The sequence below is a fragment of the Oncorhynchus clarkii genome, chromosome 26, assembly GCF_045791955.1.
Source record: "Oncorhynchus clarkii lewisi isolate Uvic-CL-2024 chromosome 26, UVic_Ocla_1.0, whole genome shotgun sequence".
In the NCBI taxonomy this organism is placed as follows: Eukaryota; Metazoa; Chordata; class Actinopteri; order Salmoniformes; family Salmonidae; genus Oncorhynchus; species Oncorhynchus clarkii.
In genome coordinates this window covers 49,215,820-49,236,090 of record NC_092172.1, presented here as the reverse complement: position 1 = coordinate 49,236,090, position 20,271 = coordinate 49,215,820, and the positions used below count along the sequence as shown (strand labels likewise).

At 42.6% G+C, this 20,271-nt stretch overlaps 1 protein-coding gene across 1 annotated transcript in view; it reads left to right on the top strand.

Moving 5' to 3' along the window:
* LOC139384644 (BTB/POZ domain-containing protein KCTD19-like) overlaps positions 1-20,271 on the top strand; it is a 48,712-nt gene extending 28,441 nt beyond the window's left edge. Inside the window, exons 11-14 of the mRNA XM_071129458.1 lie at positions 1,990-2,117; positions 19,368-19,522; positions 19,922-20,026; positions 20,185-20,271. Of these exons, the coding sequence (XP_070985559.1) occupies positions 1,990-2,117; positions 19,368-19,522; positions 19,922-20,026; positions 20,185-20,271 (475 nt within the window). The remainder of the gene's footprint in view (positions 1-1,989; positions 2,118-19,367; positions 19,523-19,921; positions 20,027-20,184) is intronic.

Below are 20,271 nucleotides of genomic sequence, written 5' to 3'. Positions count from 1 at the left end.
TGTAAAGGTACCACCCAGAGTCAAGACAATGTCAGTGATGAAACAACATTTTTTTAGTTGTTAATTTTCTCCAAGTGTAAAGGTACCACCCAGAGTCAAGACAATGTCAGTGATGAAACAACATTTTTAGTTGTTAATTTTCTCCAAGTGTAAAGGTACAACCCAGAGTCAAGACAATGTCAGTGATGAAACAACATTTTTTTAGTTGTTAATTTTCTCCAAGTGTAAAGGTACCACCCAGAGTCAAGACAATGTCAGTGATGAAACAACATTTTTAGTTGTTAATTTTCTCGAAGTGTAAAGGTACAACCCAGAGTCAAGACAATGTCAGTGATGAAACAACATTTTTTTAGTTGTTAATTTTCTCCAAGTGTAAAGGTACCACCCAGAGTCAAGACAATGTCAGTGATGAAACAACATTTTTAGTTGTTAATTTTCTCCAAGTGTAAAGGTACCACCCAGAGTCAAGACAATGTCAGTGATGAAACAACATTTTTAGTTGTTAATTTTCTCCAAGTGTAAAGGTACCACCCAGAGTCAAGACAATGTCAGTGATGAAACAACATTTTTTAGTTGTTAATTTTCTCCAAGTGTAAAGGTACCACCCAGAGTCAAGACAATGTCAGTGATGAAACATATTTTTTTAGTTGTTAATTTTCTCCAAGTGTAAAGGTACCACCCAGAGTCAAGACAATGTCAGTGATGAAACAACATTTTTTTAGTTGTTAATTTTCTCCAAGTGTAAAGGTACCACCCAGAGTCAAGACAATGTCAGTGATGAAACAACATTTTTAGTTGTTAATTTTCTCCAAGTGTAAAGGTACCACCCAGAGTCAAGACAATGTCAGTGATGAAACAACATTTTTTAGTTGTTAATTTTCTCCAAGTGTAAAGGTACCACCCAGAGTCAAGACAATGTCAGTGATGAAACAACATTTTTTTAGTTGTTAATTTTCTCCAAGTGTAAAGGTACCACCCAGAGTCAAGACCATGTCAGTGATGAAACAACATTTTTAGTTGTTAATTTTCTCCAAGTGTAAAGGTACCACCCAGAGTCAAGACAATGTCAGTGATGAAACAACATTTTTAGTTGTTAATTTTCTCCAAGTGTAAAGGTACCACCCAGAGTCAAGACAATGTCAGTGATGAAACAACATTTTTAGTTGTTAATTTTCTCCAAGTGTAAAGGTACCACCCAGAGTCAAGACAATGTCTTCAGTAATTCAACATGCTGATACTCCAACCCGGTGAAAGTGATAAACTGACACGTTTTCATTTTCTTACAAAACAACTCCATTCTCAAAGAGGGGCCTTTTTAATTTGACATGCGGGCACATGCTCAGTTCGTTACCAGACGACCATTAGACCCCATGACGTGTTTATGGACATGAGCTCAGCTAGTCACCATGACAACAGCTACAGGTGTGATGAGGGATTTCTATTTAGAGAAGCAGTTTTCATACTGTACTGTCTATAACATAGACTAGTAGTACTGTTAGGCAGTAATAGTAGATCAATGGCTTCAAGAGGCTTTGTAGAGAATGTCTGTCAGAGTGAGATTGGGTCAGAATACTGTTGAAACGGTTTCCTTTACCCTGAAAGATACTTCTGATCTCACGATGCACCGGGTCTCTTGGGTCTGTGTCTCAGGTGTAGATGGCATGCCTTGGAGCAGGCCTGGCCTGGGGGCTGCGTTCAGTATGTCTCATACCAGGGGAGAGGATATCTCTTAGAGGTGATCCTCTCTCTCTCTCGCTCTCTCTCTCTGAGTAGAAGACTTCCATTGGAGCAGGCCTGGCCTGAGGGCTGTGTTCAGTATGTCTCATAACAGGGGAGAGGATATCTCTTAGAGGCTTGATTTTCTCTCTCTCTCTCTCTCTCTCTCTCTCTTTCTCTTTCTCTCTCTCTCTGTGTGTGTGTGGAAGACTTCCATTGGAGCAGACCTGCCCTGGGGGACTGCTTGTTCCCGGTGCGGGGCTGTGTCCTCAGGGTTGACCACCCTCCGGTCCTGGGCAGAGGGGAGCCTGGAGGATACTTCACCCAGAGCCTAATCTACACAGCCAGTCCTCCACACACAGGTCAGCTCTTCTTCTACACAGCCAGTCCTCCACACACAGGTCAGCTCTTCTTCTACACAGCCAGTCCTCCACACACAGGTCAGCTCTTCATCTACACAGCCAGTCCTCCACACACAGGTCAGCTCTTCTTCTACACAGCCAGTCCTCCACACACAGGTCAGCTCTTCATCTACACAGCCAGTCCTCCACACACAGGTCAGCTCTTCCTCCACACACAGGTCAGCTCTTCTTCTACACAGCCAGTCCTCCACACACAGGTCAGCTCTTCATCTACACAGCCAGTCCTCCACACACAGGTCAGCTCTTCTCTACACAGCCAGTCCTCCACACACAGGTCAGCTCTTCTTCTACACAGCCAGTCCTCCACACACAGGTCAGCTCTTCATCTACACAGCCAGTCCTCCACACACAGGTCAGCTCTTCTTCTACACAGCCAGTCCTCCACACACAGGTCAGCTCTTCTTCTACACAGCCAGTCCTCCACACACAGGTCAGCTCTTCTTCTACACAGCCAGTCCTCCACACACAGGTCAGCTCTTCATCTACACAGCCAGTCCTCCACACACAGGTCAGCTCTTCTTCTACACAGCCAGTCCTCCACACACAGGTCAGCTCTTCTTCTACACAGCCAGTCCTCCACACACAGGTCAGCTCTTCTACACAGCCAGTCCTCCACACACAGGCACAGGTCAGCTCTTCTTCTACACAGCCAGTCCTCCACACACAGGTCAGCTCTTCATCTACACAGCCAGTCCTCCACACACAGGTCAGCTCTTCTTCTACACAGCCAGTCCTCCACACACAGGTCAGCTCTTCATCTACACAGCCAGTCCTCCACACACAGGTCAGCTCTTCTTCTACACAGCCAGTCCTCCACACACAGGTCAGCTCTTCTTCTACACAGCCAGTCCTCCACACACAGGCACAGGTCAGCTCTTCTTCTACACAGCCAGTCCTCCACACACAGGTCAGCTCTTCTTCTACACAGCCAGTCCTCCACACACAGGTCAGCTCTTCTTCTACACAGCCAGTCCTCCACACACAGGTCAGCTCTTCATCTACACAGCCAGTCCTCCACACACAGGCACAGGTCAGCTCTTCTTCTACACAGCCAGCCCTCCACACACAGGTCAGCTCTTCTTCTACACAGCCAGTCCTCCACACACAGGTCAGCTCTTCTTCTACACAGCCAGTCCTCCACACACAGGTCAGCTCTTCATCTACACAGCCAGTCCTCCACACACAGGCACAGGTCAGCTCTTCTTCTACACAGCCAGTCCTCCACACACAGGTCAGCTCTTCTTCTACACAGCCAGTCCTCCACACACAGGTCAGCTCTTCATCTACACAGCCATTCCTCCACACACAGGCACAGGTCAGCTCTTCTTCTACACAGCCAGTCCTCCACACACAGGCACAGGTCAGCTCTTCATCTACACAGCCAGTCCTCCACACACAGGCACAGGTCAGCTCTTCTTCTACACAGCCAGTCCTCCACACACAGGTCAGCTCTTCTTCTACACAGCCAGTCCTCCACACACAGGTCAGCTCTTCTTCTACACAGCCAGTCCTCCACACACAGGTCAGCTCTTCATCTACACAGCCAGTCCTCCACACACAGGCACAGGTCAGCTCTTCTTCTACACAGCCAGCCCTCCACACACAGGTCAGCTCTTCTTCTACACAGCCAGTCCTCCACACACAGGTCAGCTCTTCTTCTACACAGCCAGTCCTCCACACACAGGTCAGCTCTTCATCTACACAGCCAGTCCTCCACACACAGGCACAGGTCAGCTCTTCTTCTACACAGCCAGTCCTCCACACACAGGTCAGCTCTTCTTCTACACAGCCAGTCCTCCACACACAGGTCAGCTCTTCATCTACACAGCCAGTCCTCCACACACAGGCACAGGTCAGCTCTTCTTCTACACAGCCAGTCCTCCACACACAGGCACAGGTCAGCTCTTCATCTACACAGCCAGTCCTCCACACACAGGCACAGGTCAGCTCTTCTTCTACACAGCCAGTCCTCCACACACAGGCACAGGTCAGCTCTTCATCTACACAGCCAGTCCTCCACACACAGGCACAGGTCAGCTCTTCTTCTACACAGCCAGTCCTCCACACACAGGTCAGCTCTTCTTCTACACAGCCAGTCCTCCACACACAGGTCAGCTCTTCTTCTACACAGCCAGTCCTCCACACACAGGCACAGGTCAGCTCTTCTTCTACACAGCCAGTCCTCCACACACAGGTCAGCTCTTCTTCTACACAGCCAGTCCTCCACACACAGGTCAGCTCTTCTTCTACACAGCCAGTCCTCCACACACAGGTCAGCTCTTCATCTACACAGCCAGTCCTCCACACACAGGCACAGGTCAGCTCTTCTTCTACACAGCCAGCCCTCCACACACAGGTCAGCTCTTCTTCTACACAGCCAGTCCTCCACACACAGGTCAGCTCTTCTTCTACACAGCCAGTCCTCCACACACAGGTCAGCTCTTCATCTACACAGCCAGTCCTCCACACACAGGCACAGGTCAGCTCTTCTTCTACACAGCCAGTCCTCCACACACAGGTCAGCTCTTCTTCTACACAGCCAGTCCTCCACACACAGGTCAGCTCTTCATCTACACAGCCAGTCCTCCACACACAGGCACAGGTCAGCTCTTCTTCTACACAGCCAGTCCTCCACACACAGGCACAGGTCAGCTCTTCTTCTTCTTCTTCTCTTTGTCAATGTATTGGAATCTATGTTGCATACCTTTAGTGTAAATAGTGAACATACATTTTTAAAAGGTGAATTAAAAAAAGCTTGATATCAATATATTTGAATGTATTTAGCCTACACTCTGTATAGTCAGTGGTATTTAGCCTACACTCTGTATAGTATTTAGCCTACACTCTGTGTAGTCAGTGGCCATGCATTTAGCCTACACTCTGTGTAGTCAGTGGCCATGTATTTAGCCTACACTCTGTGTAGTATTTAGCCATGTATTTAGCCTACACTCTGTGTAGTATTTAGCCTACACTCTGTATAGTCAGTGGTATTTAGCCTACACTCTGTGTAGTCAGTGGACATGTATTTAGCCTACACTCTAGCCTACACTCTGTGTAGTATTTAGCCTACACTGTGTAGTATTTAGCCTACACTCTGTATAGTATTTAGCCTACACTCTGTATAGTATTTAGCCTACACTCTGTGTAGTATTTAGCCTACACTCTGTGTAGTATCTAGCCTACACTCTGTATAGTATTTAGCCTACACTCTGTATAGTATTTAGTCTACACTCTGTGTAGTATCTAGCCTACACTCTGTGTAGTATTTAGCCTACACTCTGTGTAGTATTTAGCCTACACTCTGTGTAGTATTTAGCCTACACTCTGTATAGTATTTAGCCTACACTCTGTATAGTATTTAGCCTACACTCTGTGTAGTATTTAGCCTACACTCTGTATAGTATTTAGCCTACACTCTGTGTAGTCAGTGGACATGTATTTAGCCTACACTCTGTGTAGTCAGTAGTATTTAGCCTACACTCTGTATAGTCAGTGGTATTTAGCCTACACTCTGTATAGTATTTAGCCTACACTCTGTGTAGTCAGTGGACATGTATTTAGCCTACACTCTGTATAGTCAGTGGTATTTAGCCTACACTCTGTGTAGTCAGTGGACATGTATTTAGCCAACACTCTGTGTAGTATTTAGCCTACACTCTGTATAGTCAGTGGCCATGTATTTAGCCTACACTCTGTGTAGTCAGTGGCCATGTATTTAGCCTACACGCTGTGTAGTCAGTGGCCATGTATTTAGCCTACACTCTGTGTAGTCAGTGGTATTTAGCCTACACTCTGTGTAGTCAGTGGACATGTGTTTAACCTACACTCTGTGTAGTATTTAGGCTACACTCTGTGTAGTCAGTGGACATGTATTTAGCCTACACTCTGTGTAGTATTTAGTATTTAGCCTACACTCTGTGTAGTCAGTAGTATTTAGCATACACTCTGTATAGTCAGTGGACATGTATTTAGCCTACACTCTGTTTAGTCAGTGGTATTTAGCCTACACTCTGTGTAGTCAGTGGACATGTATTTAGCCTGCACTCTGTGTAGTATTTAGTCTGCACTCTGTGTAGTATTTAGCCTACACTCTGTGTAGTATTTAGCCTACACTCTGTATAGTATTTAGCCTACACTCTGTATAGTATTTAGCCTACACTCTGTATAGTATTTAGCCTACACTCTGTGTAGTATTTAGCCTACACTCTGTGTAGTATTTATCCTACACTCTGTATAGTATTTAGCCTACACTCTGTGTAGTCAGTGGACATGTATTTAGCCTACACTCTGTGTAGTCAGTGGTATTTAGCCTACACTGTGTATAGTCAGTGGCCATGTATTTAGCCTACACTCTGTGTAGTCAGTGGTATTTAGCCTACACTATGTATAGTCAGTGGCCATGTATTTAGCCTACACTCTGTGTAGTCAGTGGCCATGTATTTAGCCTACACTCTGTGTAGTCAGTAGTATTTAGCATACACTCTGTATAGTCAGTGGACATGTATTTAGCCTACACTCTGTTTAGTCAGTGGTATTTAGCCTACACTCTGTGTAGTCAGTGGACATGTATTTAGCCTGCACTCTGTGTAGTATTTAGCCTACACTCTGTGTAGTATTTAGCCTACACTCTGTATAGTATTTAGCCTACACTCTGTATAGTATTTAGCCTACACTCTGTGTAGTCAGTGGACATGTATTTAGCCTACACTCTGTGTAGTCAGTGGTATTTAGCCTACACTCTGTGTAGTCAGTGGACATGTGTTTAGCCTACACTCTGTGTAGTATTTAGCCTACACTGTGTAGTCAGTGGACATGTATTTAGCCTACACTCTGTGTAGTATTTAGCCTACACTCTGTGTAGTCAGTAGTATTTAGCAGACACTCTGTATAGTCAGTGGTATTTAGCCTACACTCTGTTTAGTCAGTGGTATTTAGCCTACACTCTGTGTAGTCAGTGGACATGTATTTAGCCTACACTCTGTGTAGTATTTAGTATTTAGCCTACACTCTGTGTAGTCAGTAGTATTTAGCCTACACTCTGTGTAGTCCGTAGTATTTAGCAGACACTCTGTATAGTCAGTGGTATTTAGCCTACACTCTGTATAGTCAGTGGATATGTATTTAGCCTACACTCTGTTTAGTCAGTGGTATTTAGCCTACACTCTGTGTAGTCAGTGGACATGTATTTAGCCTGCACTCTGTGTAGTATTTAGCCTGCACTCTGTGTAGTATTTAGCCTACACTCTGTATAGTCAGTGGTATTTAGCCTACACTCTGTATAGTATTTAACCTACACTCTGTGTAGTCAGTGGCCATGTATTTAGCCTACACTCTGTGTAGTATTTAGCCTACACTCTGTGGAGTCAGTGGCCATGTATTTAGCCTACACTATGTATAGTCAGTGGCCATGTATTTAGCCTACACTCTGTGTAGTCAGTGGCCAATATATTTAGCCTACACTCTGTGTAGTCAGTGGTATTTAGCCTACTCTCTGTGTAGTCAGTGGACATGTGTTTAGCCTACACGCTGTGTAGTATTTAGACTACACTCTGTGTAGTCAGTGGACATGTATTTAGCCTACACTCTGTGTAGTGTTTAGCCTGCACTCTGTGTAGTATTTAGCCTACACTCTGTGTAGTATTTAGCCTACACTCTGTATAGTCAGTGGTATTTAGCCTACACTCTGTATAGTCAGTGGTATTTAGCCTACACTCTGTGTAGTCATTTAGCCTACACTCTGTTTAGCCTACACTCTGTGTAGTCAGTGGTATTTAGCCTACACTCTGTATAGTCAGTGGCCATATATTTAGCCTACACTCTGTGTAGTCAGTGGCCATGTATTTAGCCTACACTCTGTGCAGTCAGTGGTATTTAGCCTACACTCTGTGTAGTCAGTGGACATGTGTTTAGCCTACACTCTGTAGTCAGTGGCCATGTATTTAGCCTACACTCTGTGTAGTCAGTGGTATCTAGCCTACACTCTGTGTAGTCAGTGGCCATGTATTTAGCCTACACTGTGTAGTCAGTGGCCATGTATTTAGCCTACACTCTGTGTAGTATTTAGCCATGTATTTAGCCTACACTCTGTGTAGTATTTAGCCTACACTCTGTATAGTCAGTGGTATTTAGCCTACACTCTGTGTAGTCAGTGGACATGTATTTAGCCTACACTCTGTGTAGTATTTAGCCTACACTCTGTGTAGTATTTAGCCTACACTCTGTATAGTATTTAGCCTACACTCTGTATAGTATTTAGCCTACACTCTGTGTAGTATTTAGCCTACACTCTGTGTAGTATCTAGCCTACACTCTGTATAGTATTTAGCCTACACTCTGTATAGTATTTAGCCTACACTCTGTAGTATTTAGCCTACACTCTGTGTAGTATTTAGCCTACACTCTGTGTAGTATTTAGCCTACACTCTGTGTAGTATTTAGCCTACACTCTGTATAGTATTTAGCCTACACTCTGTATAGTATTTAGCCTACACTCTGTGTAGTATTTAGCCTACACTCTGTGTAGTATTTAGCCTACACTCTGTATAGTATTTAGCCTACACTCTGTGTAGTCAGTGGACATGTATTTAGCCTACACTCTGTGTAGTCAGTAGTATTTAGCCTACACTCTGTATAGTCAGTGATATTTAGCCTACACTCTGTATAGTATTTAGCCTACACTCTGTGTAGTCAGTGGACATGTATTTAGCCTACACTCTGTATAGTCAGTGGTATTTAGCCTACACTCTGTGTAGTCAGTGGACATGTATTTAGCCAACACTCTGTGTAGTATTTAGCCTACACTCTGTATAGTCAGTGGCCATGTATTTAGCCTACACTCTGTGTAGTCAGTGGCCATGTATTTAGCCTACACGCTGTGTAGTCAGTGGCCATGTATTTAGCCTACACTCTGTGTAGTCAGTGGTATTTAGCCTACACTCTGTGTAGTCAGTGGACATGTGTTTAACCTACACTCTGTGTAGTATTTAGGCTACACTCTGTGTAGTCAGTGGACATGTATTTAGCCTACACTCTGTGTACTATTTAGTATTTAGCCTACACTCTGTGTAGTCAGTAGTATTTAGCATACACTCTGTATAGTCAGTGGACATGTATTTAGCCTACACTCTGTTTAGTCAGTGGTATTTAGCCTACACTCTGTGTAGTCAGTGGACATGTATTTAGCCTGCACTCTGTGTAGTATTTAGTCTGCACTCTGTGTAGTATTTAGCCTACACTCTGTGTAGTATTTAGCCTACACTCTGTATAGTATTTAGCCTACACTCTGTGTAGTATTTAGCCTACACTCTGTATAGTATTTAGCCTACACTCTGTGTAGTATCTAGCCTACACTCTGTATAGTATTTAGCCTACACTCTGTATAGTATTTAGCCTACACTCTGTGTAGTATTTAGCCTACACTCTGTGTAGTATTTAGCCTACACTCTGTGTAGTATTTAGCCTACACTCTGTATAGTATTTAGCCTACACTCTGTATAGTATTTAGCCTACACTCTGTGTAGTATTTAGCCTACACTCTGTGTAGTATTTAGCCTACACTCTGTATAGTATTTAGCCTACACTCTGTGTAGTCAGTGGACATGTATTTAGCCTACACTCTGTGTAGTCAGTGGTATTTAGCCTACACTCTGTATAGTATTTAGCCTACACTCTGTGTAGTCAGTGGACATGTATTTAGCCTACACTCTGTATAGTCAGTGGTATTTAGCCTACACTCTGTGTAGTCAGTGGACATGTATTTAGCCAACACTCTGTGTAGTATTTAGCCTACACTCTGTATAGTCAGTGGCCATGTATTTAGCCTACACTCTGTGTAGTCAGTGGCCATGTATTTAGCCTACACGCTGTGTAGTCAGTGGCCATGTATTTAGCCTACACTCTGTTTAGTCAGTGGTATTTAGCCTACACTCTGTGTAGTCAGTGGACATGTATTTAGCCTGCACTCTGTGTAGTATTTAGTCTGCACTCTGTGTAGTATTTAGCCTACACTCTGTGTAGTATTTAGCCTACACTCTGTGTAGTATTTAGCCTACACTCTGTATAGTATTTAGCCTACACTCTGTGTAGTCAGTGGACATGTATTTAGCCTACACTCTGTGTAGTCAGTGGTATTTAGCCTACACTGTGTATAGTCAGTGGCCATGTATTTAGCCTACACTCTGTGTAGTCAGTGGTATTTAGCCTACACTATGTATAGTCAGTGGCCATGTATTTAGCCTACACTCTGTGTAGTCAGTGGCCATGTATTTAGCCTACACTCTGTGTAGTCAGTGGTATTTAGCCTACACTCTGTGTAGTCAGTGGACATGTGTTTAGCCTACACTCTGTGTAGTATTTAGCCTACACTCTGTGTAGTCAGTGGACATGTATTTAGCCTACACTCTGTGTAGTATTTAGTATTTAGCCTACACTCTGTGTAGTCAGTAGTATTTAGCATACACTCTGTATAGTCAGTGGACATGTATTTAGCCTACACTCTGTTTAGTCAGTGGTATTTAGCCTACACTCTGTAGTCAGTGGACATGTATTTAGCCTGCACTCTGTGTAGTATTTAGCCTACACTCTGTATAGTATTTAGCCTACACTCTGTATAGTATTTAGCCTACACTCTGTGTAGTCAGTGGACATGTATTTAGCCTACACTCTGTGTAGTCAGTAGTATTTAGCCTACACTCTATAGTCAGTGGACATGTATTTAGCTTACACTCTGTGTAGTATTTAGCCTACACTCTGTGTAGTCAGTGGTATTTAGCCTACACTCTGTGTAGTCAGTGGACATGTGTTTAGCCTACACTCTGTGTAGTATTTAGCCTACACTGTGTAGTCAGTGGACATGTATTTAGCCTACACTCTGTGTAGTATTTAGCCTACACTCTGTGTAGTCAGTAGTATTTAGCAGACACTCTGTATAGTCAGTGGTATTTAGCCTACACTCTGTTTAGTCAGTGGTATTTAGCCTACACTCTGTGTAGTCAGTGGACATGTATTTAGCCTACACTCTGTGTAGTATTTAGTATTTAGCCTACACTCTGTGTAGTCAGTAGTATTTAGCCTACACTCTGTGTAGTCAGTAGTATTTAGCAGACACTCTGTATAGTCAGTGGTATTTAGCCTACACTCTGTATAGTCAGTGGATATGTATTTAGCCTACACTCTGTTTAGTCAGTGGTATTTAGCCTACACTCTGTGTAGTCAGTGGACATGTATTTAGCCTGCACTCTGTGTAGTATTTAGCCTGCACTCTGTGTAGTATTTAGCCTACACTCTGTATAGTATTTAACCTACACTCTGTGTAGTCAGTGGCCATGTATTTAGCCTACACTCTGTGTAGTATTTAGCCTACACTCTGTGGAGTCAGTGGACATGTATTTAGCCTACACTCTGTATAGTCAGTGGACATGTATTTAGCCTACACTCTGTGTAGTATTTAGCCTACACTCTGTATAGTCAGTGGACATGTATTTAGCCTACACTCTGTATAGTCAGTGGTATTTAGCCTACACTCTGTGTAGTATTTAGCCTACACTCTGTGTAGTCAGTGGACATCTATTTAGCCTACACTCTGTGTAGTCAGTAGTATTTAGCCTACACTGTGTAGTCAGTAGTATTTAGCCTACACTCTGTGTAGTCAGTGGACATGTATTTAGCCTACACTCTGTGTAGTATTTAGCCTACACTCTGTGGAGTCAGTGGTATTTAGCCTACACTCTGTATAGTCAGTGGCCATGTATTTAGCCTACACTCTGTGTAGTCAGTGGCCATGTATTTAGCCTACACTCTGTGTAGTCAGTGGTATTTAGCCTACACTCTGTGTAGTCAGTGGACATGTGTTTAGCCTACACGCTGTGTAGTATTCAGACTACACTCTGTGTAGTCAGTGGACATGTATTTAGCCTACACTCTGTGTAGTATTTAGCCTGCACTCTGTGTAGTATTTAGCCTACACTCTGTGTAGTATTTAGCCTACACTCTGTGTAGTATTTAGCCTACACTCTGTGTAGTATTTAGCCTACACTCTGTGTAGTATTTAGCCTACACTCTGTATAGTCAGTGGTATTTAGCCTACACTCTGTGTAGTCATTTAGCCTACACTCTGTTTAGCCTACACTCTGTGTAGTCAGTGGTATTTAGCCTACACTCTGTATAGTCAGTGGCCATGTATTTAGCCTACACTCTGTGTAGTCAGTGGCCATGTATTTAGCCTACACTCTGTGTAGTCAGTGGACATGTGTTTAGCCTACACTCTGTGTAGTCAGTGGCCATGTATTTATTCTACACTCTGTGTAGTCAGTGGTATTTAGCCTACACTCTGTGTAGTCAGTGGACATGTATTTAGCCTACACTCTGTGTAGTATTTAGTATTTAGCCTACACTCTGTGTAGTATTTAGCCTACACTCTGTATAGTCAGTGGTATTTAGCCTACACTCTGTATAGTCAGTGGTATTTAGCCTACACTCTGTGCAGTATTTAGCCTACACTCTGTGCAGTATTTAGCCTACACTCTGTGTAGTATTTAGCCTACACTCTGTGTAGTATTTAGCCTACACTCTGTATAGTATTTAGCCTACACTCTGTATAGTATTTAGCCTACATGTATTTAGCCTACACTCTGTATAGTCAGTGGTATTTAGCCTACACTCTGTATAGTCAGTGGTATTTAGCCTACACTCTGTGTAGTATTTAGCCTACACTATGCATAGTCAGTGGTATTTAGCCTACACTCTGTGTAGTCAGTGGACATGCATTTAGCCTACACTCTGTTTAGCCTACACTCTGTATAGTCAGTGGTATTTAGCCTACACTCTGTGTAGTATTTAGCCTACACTATGCATAGTCAGTGGTATTTAGCCTACACTCTGTGTAGTCAGTGGACATGCATTTAGCCTACACTCTGTTTAGCCTACACTCTGTATAGTCAGTGGTATTTAGCCTACACTCTGTGTAGTCAGTGGACATGCATTTAGCCTACACTCTGTTTAGCCTACACTCTGTATAGTCAGTGGTATTTAGCCTACACTCTGTATAGTCAGTGGCATTTAGCCTACACTCTGTATAGTCAGTGGTATTTAGCCTACACTCTGTATAGTCACTGGACATGTATTTTCCAAAGGTAAATAAAAAAAAAAACATACTTTTCCCCCTCAGGTTACGGAGCCGACAAAGACCTAAATGTGAGAGGAGATATCAAGAGTAAGTCCTTCACCTGTTACTGTGAGATGGTTTGATATCTATGTTACTGTGAGGTGGTTTGATATCTATGTTACTGTGAGATGGTTTGATATCTATGTTACTGTGAGGTGGTTTGATATCTATGTTACTGTGAGATGGTTTGATATCTATGTTACTGTGAGATGGTTTGATATCTATGTTGCTGTGAGATGGTTTGATATCTATGCTACTGTGAGGTGGTTTGATATCTATGTTACTGTGAGATGGTTTGATATCTATGTTACTGTGAGATGGTTTGATATCTATGTTACTGTGAGGTGGTTTGATATCTATGTTGGTTTGATATCTATGTTACTGTGAGGTGGTTTGATATCTATGTTACTGTGAGATGGTTTGATATCTATGTTACTGTGAGGTGGTTTGATATCTATGTTGCTGTGAGATGGTTTGATATCTATGTTACTGTGAGGTGGTTTGATATCTATGTTACTGTGAGGTGGTTTGATATCTATGTTACTGTGAGATGGTTTGATATCTATGTTGGTGTGAGATGGTTTGATATCTATGTTACTGTGAGGTGGTTTGATATCTATGTTACTGTGAGGTGGTTTGATATCTATGTTACTGTGAGATGGTTTGATATCTATGTTGCTGTGAGATGGTTTGATATCTATGATGGTTTGATATCTATGTTACTGTGAGGTGGTTTGATATCTATGTTACTGTGAGGTGGTTTGATATCTATGTTACTGTGGGATGGTTTGATATCTATGTTACTGTGGGATGGTTTGATATCTATGTTACTGTGAGATGGTTTGATATCTATGTTACTGTGAGATGGTTTGATATCTATGTTACTGTGAGATGGTTTGATATCTATGTTACTGTGAGATGGTTTGATATCTATGTTACTGTGAGATGGTTTGATATCTATGTTACTGTGAGATGGTTTGATATCTATGTTGCTGTGAGATGGTTTGATATCTATGTTACTGTGGGATGGTTTGATATCTATGTTACTGTGGGATGGTTTGATATCTATGTTACTGTGAGATGGTTTGATATCTATGTTACTGTGGGATGGTTTGATATCTATGTTACTGTGGGATGGTTTGATATCTATGTTACTGTGAGATGGTTTGATATCTATGTTACTGTGAGATGGTTTGATATCTATGTTACTGTGAGATGGTTTGATATCTATGTTACTGTGAGATGGTTTGGTATCTATGTTACTGTGAGATGGTTTGATATCTATGTTGCTGTGAGATGGTTTGATATCTATGTTACTGTGAGATGGTTTGATATCTATGTTACTGTGAGATGGTTTGATATCTATGTTACTGTGAGATGGTTTGATATCTATGTTACTGTGAGATGGTTTGATATCTATGTTACTGTGAGATGGTTTGATATCTATGTTACTGTGAGATGGTTTGATATCTATGTTACTGTGAGATGGTTTGATATCTATGTTACTGTGAGATGGTTTGATATCTATGTTACTGTGAGATGGTTTGATATCTATGTTGCTGTGAGTTGGTTTGATATCTATGTTACTGTGAGATGGTTTGATATCTATGTTACTGTGAGTTGGTTTGATATCTATGTTACTGTGAGATGGTTTGATATCTATGTTACTGTGAGATGGTTTGATATCTATGTTGGTTTGATATCTATGTTACTGTGAGTTGGTTTGATATCTATGTTACTGTGAGATGGTTTGATATCTATGTTACTGTGAGATGGTTTGATATCTATGTTACTGTGAGATGGTTTGATATCTATGTTGCTGTGAGATGGTTTGATATCTATGTTGGTTTGAGTTGGTTTGATATCTATGTTACTGTGGGATGGTTAGATATCTATGTTGGTTTGATATCTATGTTACTGTGAGATGGTTTGATATCTATGTTACTGTGAGATGGTTAGATATCTATGTTGGTTTGATATCTATGTTACTGTGAGATGGTTTGATATCTATGTTACTGTGAGATGGTTTGATATCTATGTTACTGTGAGATGGTTTGATATCTATGTTGCTGTGAGATGGTTAGATATCTATGTTGGTTTGATATCTATGTTACTGTGAGATGGTTTGATATCTATGTTACTGTGAGATGGTTTGATATCTATGTTGGTTTGATATCTATGTTACTGTGAGATGGTTTGATATCTATGTTACTGTGGGATGGTTTGATATCTATGTTACTGTGAGATGGTTTGATATCTATGTTACTGTGAGATGGTTTGATATCTATGTTGGTTTGATATCTATGTTACTGTGGGATGGTTTGATATCTATGTTACTGTGAGATGGTTTGATATCTATGTTACTGTGAGATGGTTTGATATCTATGTTGGTTTGATATCTATGTTACTGTGGGATGGTTTGATATCTATGTTACTGTGAGATGGTTTGATATCTATGTTGCTGTGAGATGGTTTGATATCTATGTTACTGTGAGATGGTTTGATATCTATGTTGGTTTGATATCTATGTTACTGTGAGATGGTTTGATATCTATGTTACTGTGAGATGGTTTGATATCTATGTTACTGTGGGATGGTTTGATATCTATGTTACTGTGAGATGGTTTGATATCTATGTTACTGTGAGATGGTTTGATATCTATGTTACTGTGAGATGGTTTGATATCTATGTTACTGTGAGATGGTTTGATATCTATGTTACTGTGAGATGGTTTGATATCTATGTTGGTTTGATATCTATGTTGCTGTGAGATGGTTTGATATCTATGTTGCTGTGCTCAGTAAACGCTGTGAGACCACTGCATGCAGTACGTCTCACTGTCCACAAGGGGGAGATGGAGACAACTTTCTGAAATCAGTCTCATGGTAGTCTATGGTAACAGTCTCATGGTAGTAGATATAGAAGTCTATGGTAACATTCTCATGGTAGTAGATATAGAAGTCTATGGTAACAGTCTCATGGTAGTCTATGGTAACAGTATCATGGTAGTAGATATAGAAGTCTATAGTAACAGTCTCATGGTAGTAGATATAGAAGTCTATGGTAACATTCTCATGGTAGTAGATATAGAAGTCTATGGTAACAGTCTCATGGTAGTAGATATAGAAGTCTATGGTAACAGTCTCATGGTAGTCTATGGTAACAGTCTCATGGTAGTAGATATAGAAGTCTATGGTAACAGTCTCATGGTAGTAGATATAGAAGTCTATGGTAACAGTCTCATGGTAGTAGATATAGAAGTCTATGGTAACAGTCTCATGGTAGTAGATATAGAAGTCTATAGTAACATTCTCATGGTAGTAGATATAGAAGTCTATGGTAACAGTCTCATGGTAGTAGATATAGAAGTCTATAGTAACATTCTCATGGTAGTAGATATAGAAGTCTATAGTAACATTCTCATGGGAGTAGATATAGAAGTCTATGGTAACAGTCTCATGGTAGTAGATATAGAAGTCTATGGTAACAGTCTCATGGTAGTAGATATAGAAGTCTATGGTAACATTCTCATGGTAGTAGATATAGAAGTCTATAGTAACAGTCTCATGGTTAGAAACAGGAATCTGGTCCAGCAGCTATGATGGATTTGACACATTCCTTGTTAGAAACGTAAACCAACTGTCGTGCTGAGGAGGGCATAGTGTGATGTACAGTGGTGTGTGGCGTGGTATGTAGCGTGGTATGTAGCGTGTGGCGTGGTATGTAGCGTGTGGCGTGGTATGTAGCGTGTGGTGTGGTATGTGGTGTGGTATGTAGTGTGTGGTGTGGTATGTAGCGTGTGGCGTGGTATGTAGCGTGGTATGTAGCGTGTGGTATGTAGCATGGTATGTAGCGTGTGGTGTGGTATGTAGCATGGTATGTAGCGTGTGGCGTGGTATGTAGCATGGTATGTAGCGTGGTATGTAGCGTGTGGTGTGGTATGTAGCGTGGTATGTAGCGTGTGGTGTGTTATGTAGCGTGTGGCGTGGTATGTAGCGTGGTATGGAAGGTGTTTACTAGTCATGGTATGTAGCGTGGTATGGAAGGTGTTTACTAGTCTTGGTCGTGGTATGTAGCGTGGTATGGAAGGTGTTTACTAGTCTTGGTCGTGGTATGTAGCGTGGTATGTAGCGTGGTATGGGAGGTGTTTACTAGTCGTGGTCGTGGTATGTAGCGTGGTATGGAAGGTGTTTACTAGTCTTGGTCGTGGTATGTAGCGTGGTATGTAGCGTGGTATGGGAGGTGTTTACTAGTCGTGGTCGTGGTATGTAGTGTGGTATGGAAGGTGTTTACTAGTCTTGGTCGTGGTATGTAGCGTGGTATGTAGCGTGGTATGGGAGGTGTTTACTAGTCTTGGTCGTGGTATGTAGCGTGGTATGGGAGGTGTTTACTAGTCTTGGTCGTGGTATGTAGTGTGGTATGGAAGGTGTTTACTAGTCTTGGTTGTGGTATGTAGCGTGGTATGGGAGGTGTTTACTAGTCTTGGTCGTGGTATGTAGCGTGGTATGGAAGGTGTTTACTAGTCTTGGTCGTGGTATGTAGCGTGGTATGGTAGGTGTTTACTAGTGTTGGTCGTGGTATGTAGCGTGGTATGTAGCGTGGTATGGAAGGTGTTTACTAGTGTTGGTCGTGGTATGTAGCGTGGTATGTAGCATGGTATGGAAGGTGTTTACTAGTCTTGGTCGTGGTATGTAGCGTGGTATGGAAGGTGTTTACTAGTGTTGGTCGTGGTATGTAGCGTGGTATGGAAGGTGTTTACTAGTCTTGGTCGTGGTATGTAGTGTGGTATGGAAGGTGTTTACTAGTGTTGGTCGTGGTATGTAGCGTGGTATGTAGCGTGGTATGGAAGGTGTTTACTAGTGTTGGTCGTGGTATGTAGCGTGGTATGTAGCGTGGTATGGAAGGTGTTTACTAGTGTTGGTCGTGGTATGTAGCGTGGTATGGAAGGTGTTTACTAGTCTTGGTCGTGGTATGTAGCGTGGTATGGAAGGTGTTTACTAGTGTTGGTCGTGGTATGTAGTGTGGTATGGAAGGTGTTTACTAGTCTTGGTCGTGGTATGTAGCGTAGTATGGAAGGTGTTTACTAGTGTTGGTCGTGGTATGTAGCGTGGTATGGAAGGTGTTTACTAGTCTTGGTCGTGGTATGTAGCATGGTATGTAGCGTGGTATGGAAGGTGTTTACTAGTCTTGGTCGTGGTATGTAGCGTGGTATGGAAGGTGTTTACTAGTCTTGGTCGTGGTATGTAGTGTGGTATGTAGCGTGGTATGGAAGGTGTTTACTAGTCTTGGTTGTGGTATGGAAGGTGTTTACTAGTCTTGGTCGTGGTATGTAGTGTGGTATGTAGCGTGGTGTGGAAGGTGTTTACTAGTCTTGGTCGTGGTATGGAGGGTGTTTACTAGTCTTGGTCATGGTATGTAGCGTGGTATGGGAGGTGTTTACTAGTCTTGGTCGTGGTATGTAGCGTGGTATGGAAGGTGTTTACTAGTCTTGGTCGTGGTATGTAGTGTGGTATGGAAGGTGTTTACTAGTCTTGGTCGTGGTATGTAGTGTGGTATGGAAGGTGTTTACTAGTCGTGGTATGTAGTGTGGTATGGAAGGTGTTTACTAGTCTTGGTCGTGGTATGTAGCGTGGTATGGAAGGTGTTTACTAGTCTTGGTCGTGGTATGTAGCGTGGTATGTAGTGTGGTATGGAGGGTGTTTACTAGTCTTGGCACCAGAACTAAATGTATTCAGTTAGTCACCAGACTGTGTTTACTGGCCACAGCAGGAGAGAACAACTATCATGAAGCTGTACTCCTCTAGTTCATTAGAACAGGACTGTTGTCTGCTGTTGGTTTCCTCTGTTTAATGAGAAACAGCTTGCGTCCCTAATGGAAGACTACTCCCTATATAGTGCACTACTGGTTAAAAGCAAAGCACTATAACAAAAGGAAGCGGGAGCCATTTGGGACGTGTCCAACAGTAGTTTAGACTGTAGAGAGTCTGTTGTCTATATATATAAATTCCCTGCTGAGTCGTGGTCAACAAGGTGATTTGCATCCAGACAGTCTTGTCTCCAGGTCCAGATGTGGTTTTTGCCTGCTTCAATGTGTCCTGGGAGGACATGGTGTTTGGGAGGCAGTGCCATGTCTTTCTGACCGGACTCATCCTGGACTCCATAAGACTAGAGGACTCCAAGGACTGCACTCTCAAGATAACCAACCTGGTCTATTTCCTCTGGGTAATAAGACGATACGTCTGGGGGCAGTTTCCTGGACACACAGATTAAAATGTCAACTCAATGTTGAATCTGCATTGAGCAGTTAAATCCAGGATCAGGTTTAACCTGTGTCTGGGAAACTTCCCCTTGGTTGTTGGTTATAAGGACTTTTTTTTAAATTATTGCTAATATTATGAAGTTGATGTTCTGTTAAACTGTTTTGAGTGGTCACCTGAGGTGTCCATGTTGGTTTGGTAAAGATGAGTCTCTTCGGGTGCAGCTCTCATTCCGTCCCTCAACCCTTCTCTCCGTCCCTGACCCCTTCTCTCCGTCCCTCAACCCTTCTCTCCGTCCCTGACCCCTTCTCTCCGTCCCTGACCCCTTCTCTCCGTCCCTCTCGTCCCTGCCCCCCCCCCCCAGACAGGACAGGTGAAGGCTGAGGACTTTGTCTCTGAGCTGCTCAGAATCATTTGTTCTGAGAGACGGGAGAAGAGCAGAGAGCAGCTGCTCCTGCAGTGGTTGGAGGTGAGCGCCTTGGGATTTCCTCTCAGTGTTTCCCCTAGAATATTGTCCAGATGGGGGGGGGCCCAACAAAAACACAACATCCAGGGCCTCTTGAACCAAAATCTTCAATCTAGCGTGACTTCTCTCTGAGAGATCCATCTTTCCTTTCCTTGTTCTAGTTCTCCCTTCCTCTAGCCCAGCGCTACTCTGACTGTCTGGAGCAGCTGGACAGAGGACACTGTCGTACAGTCAGTCTGTTTCCTTAA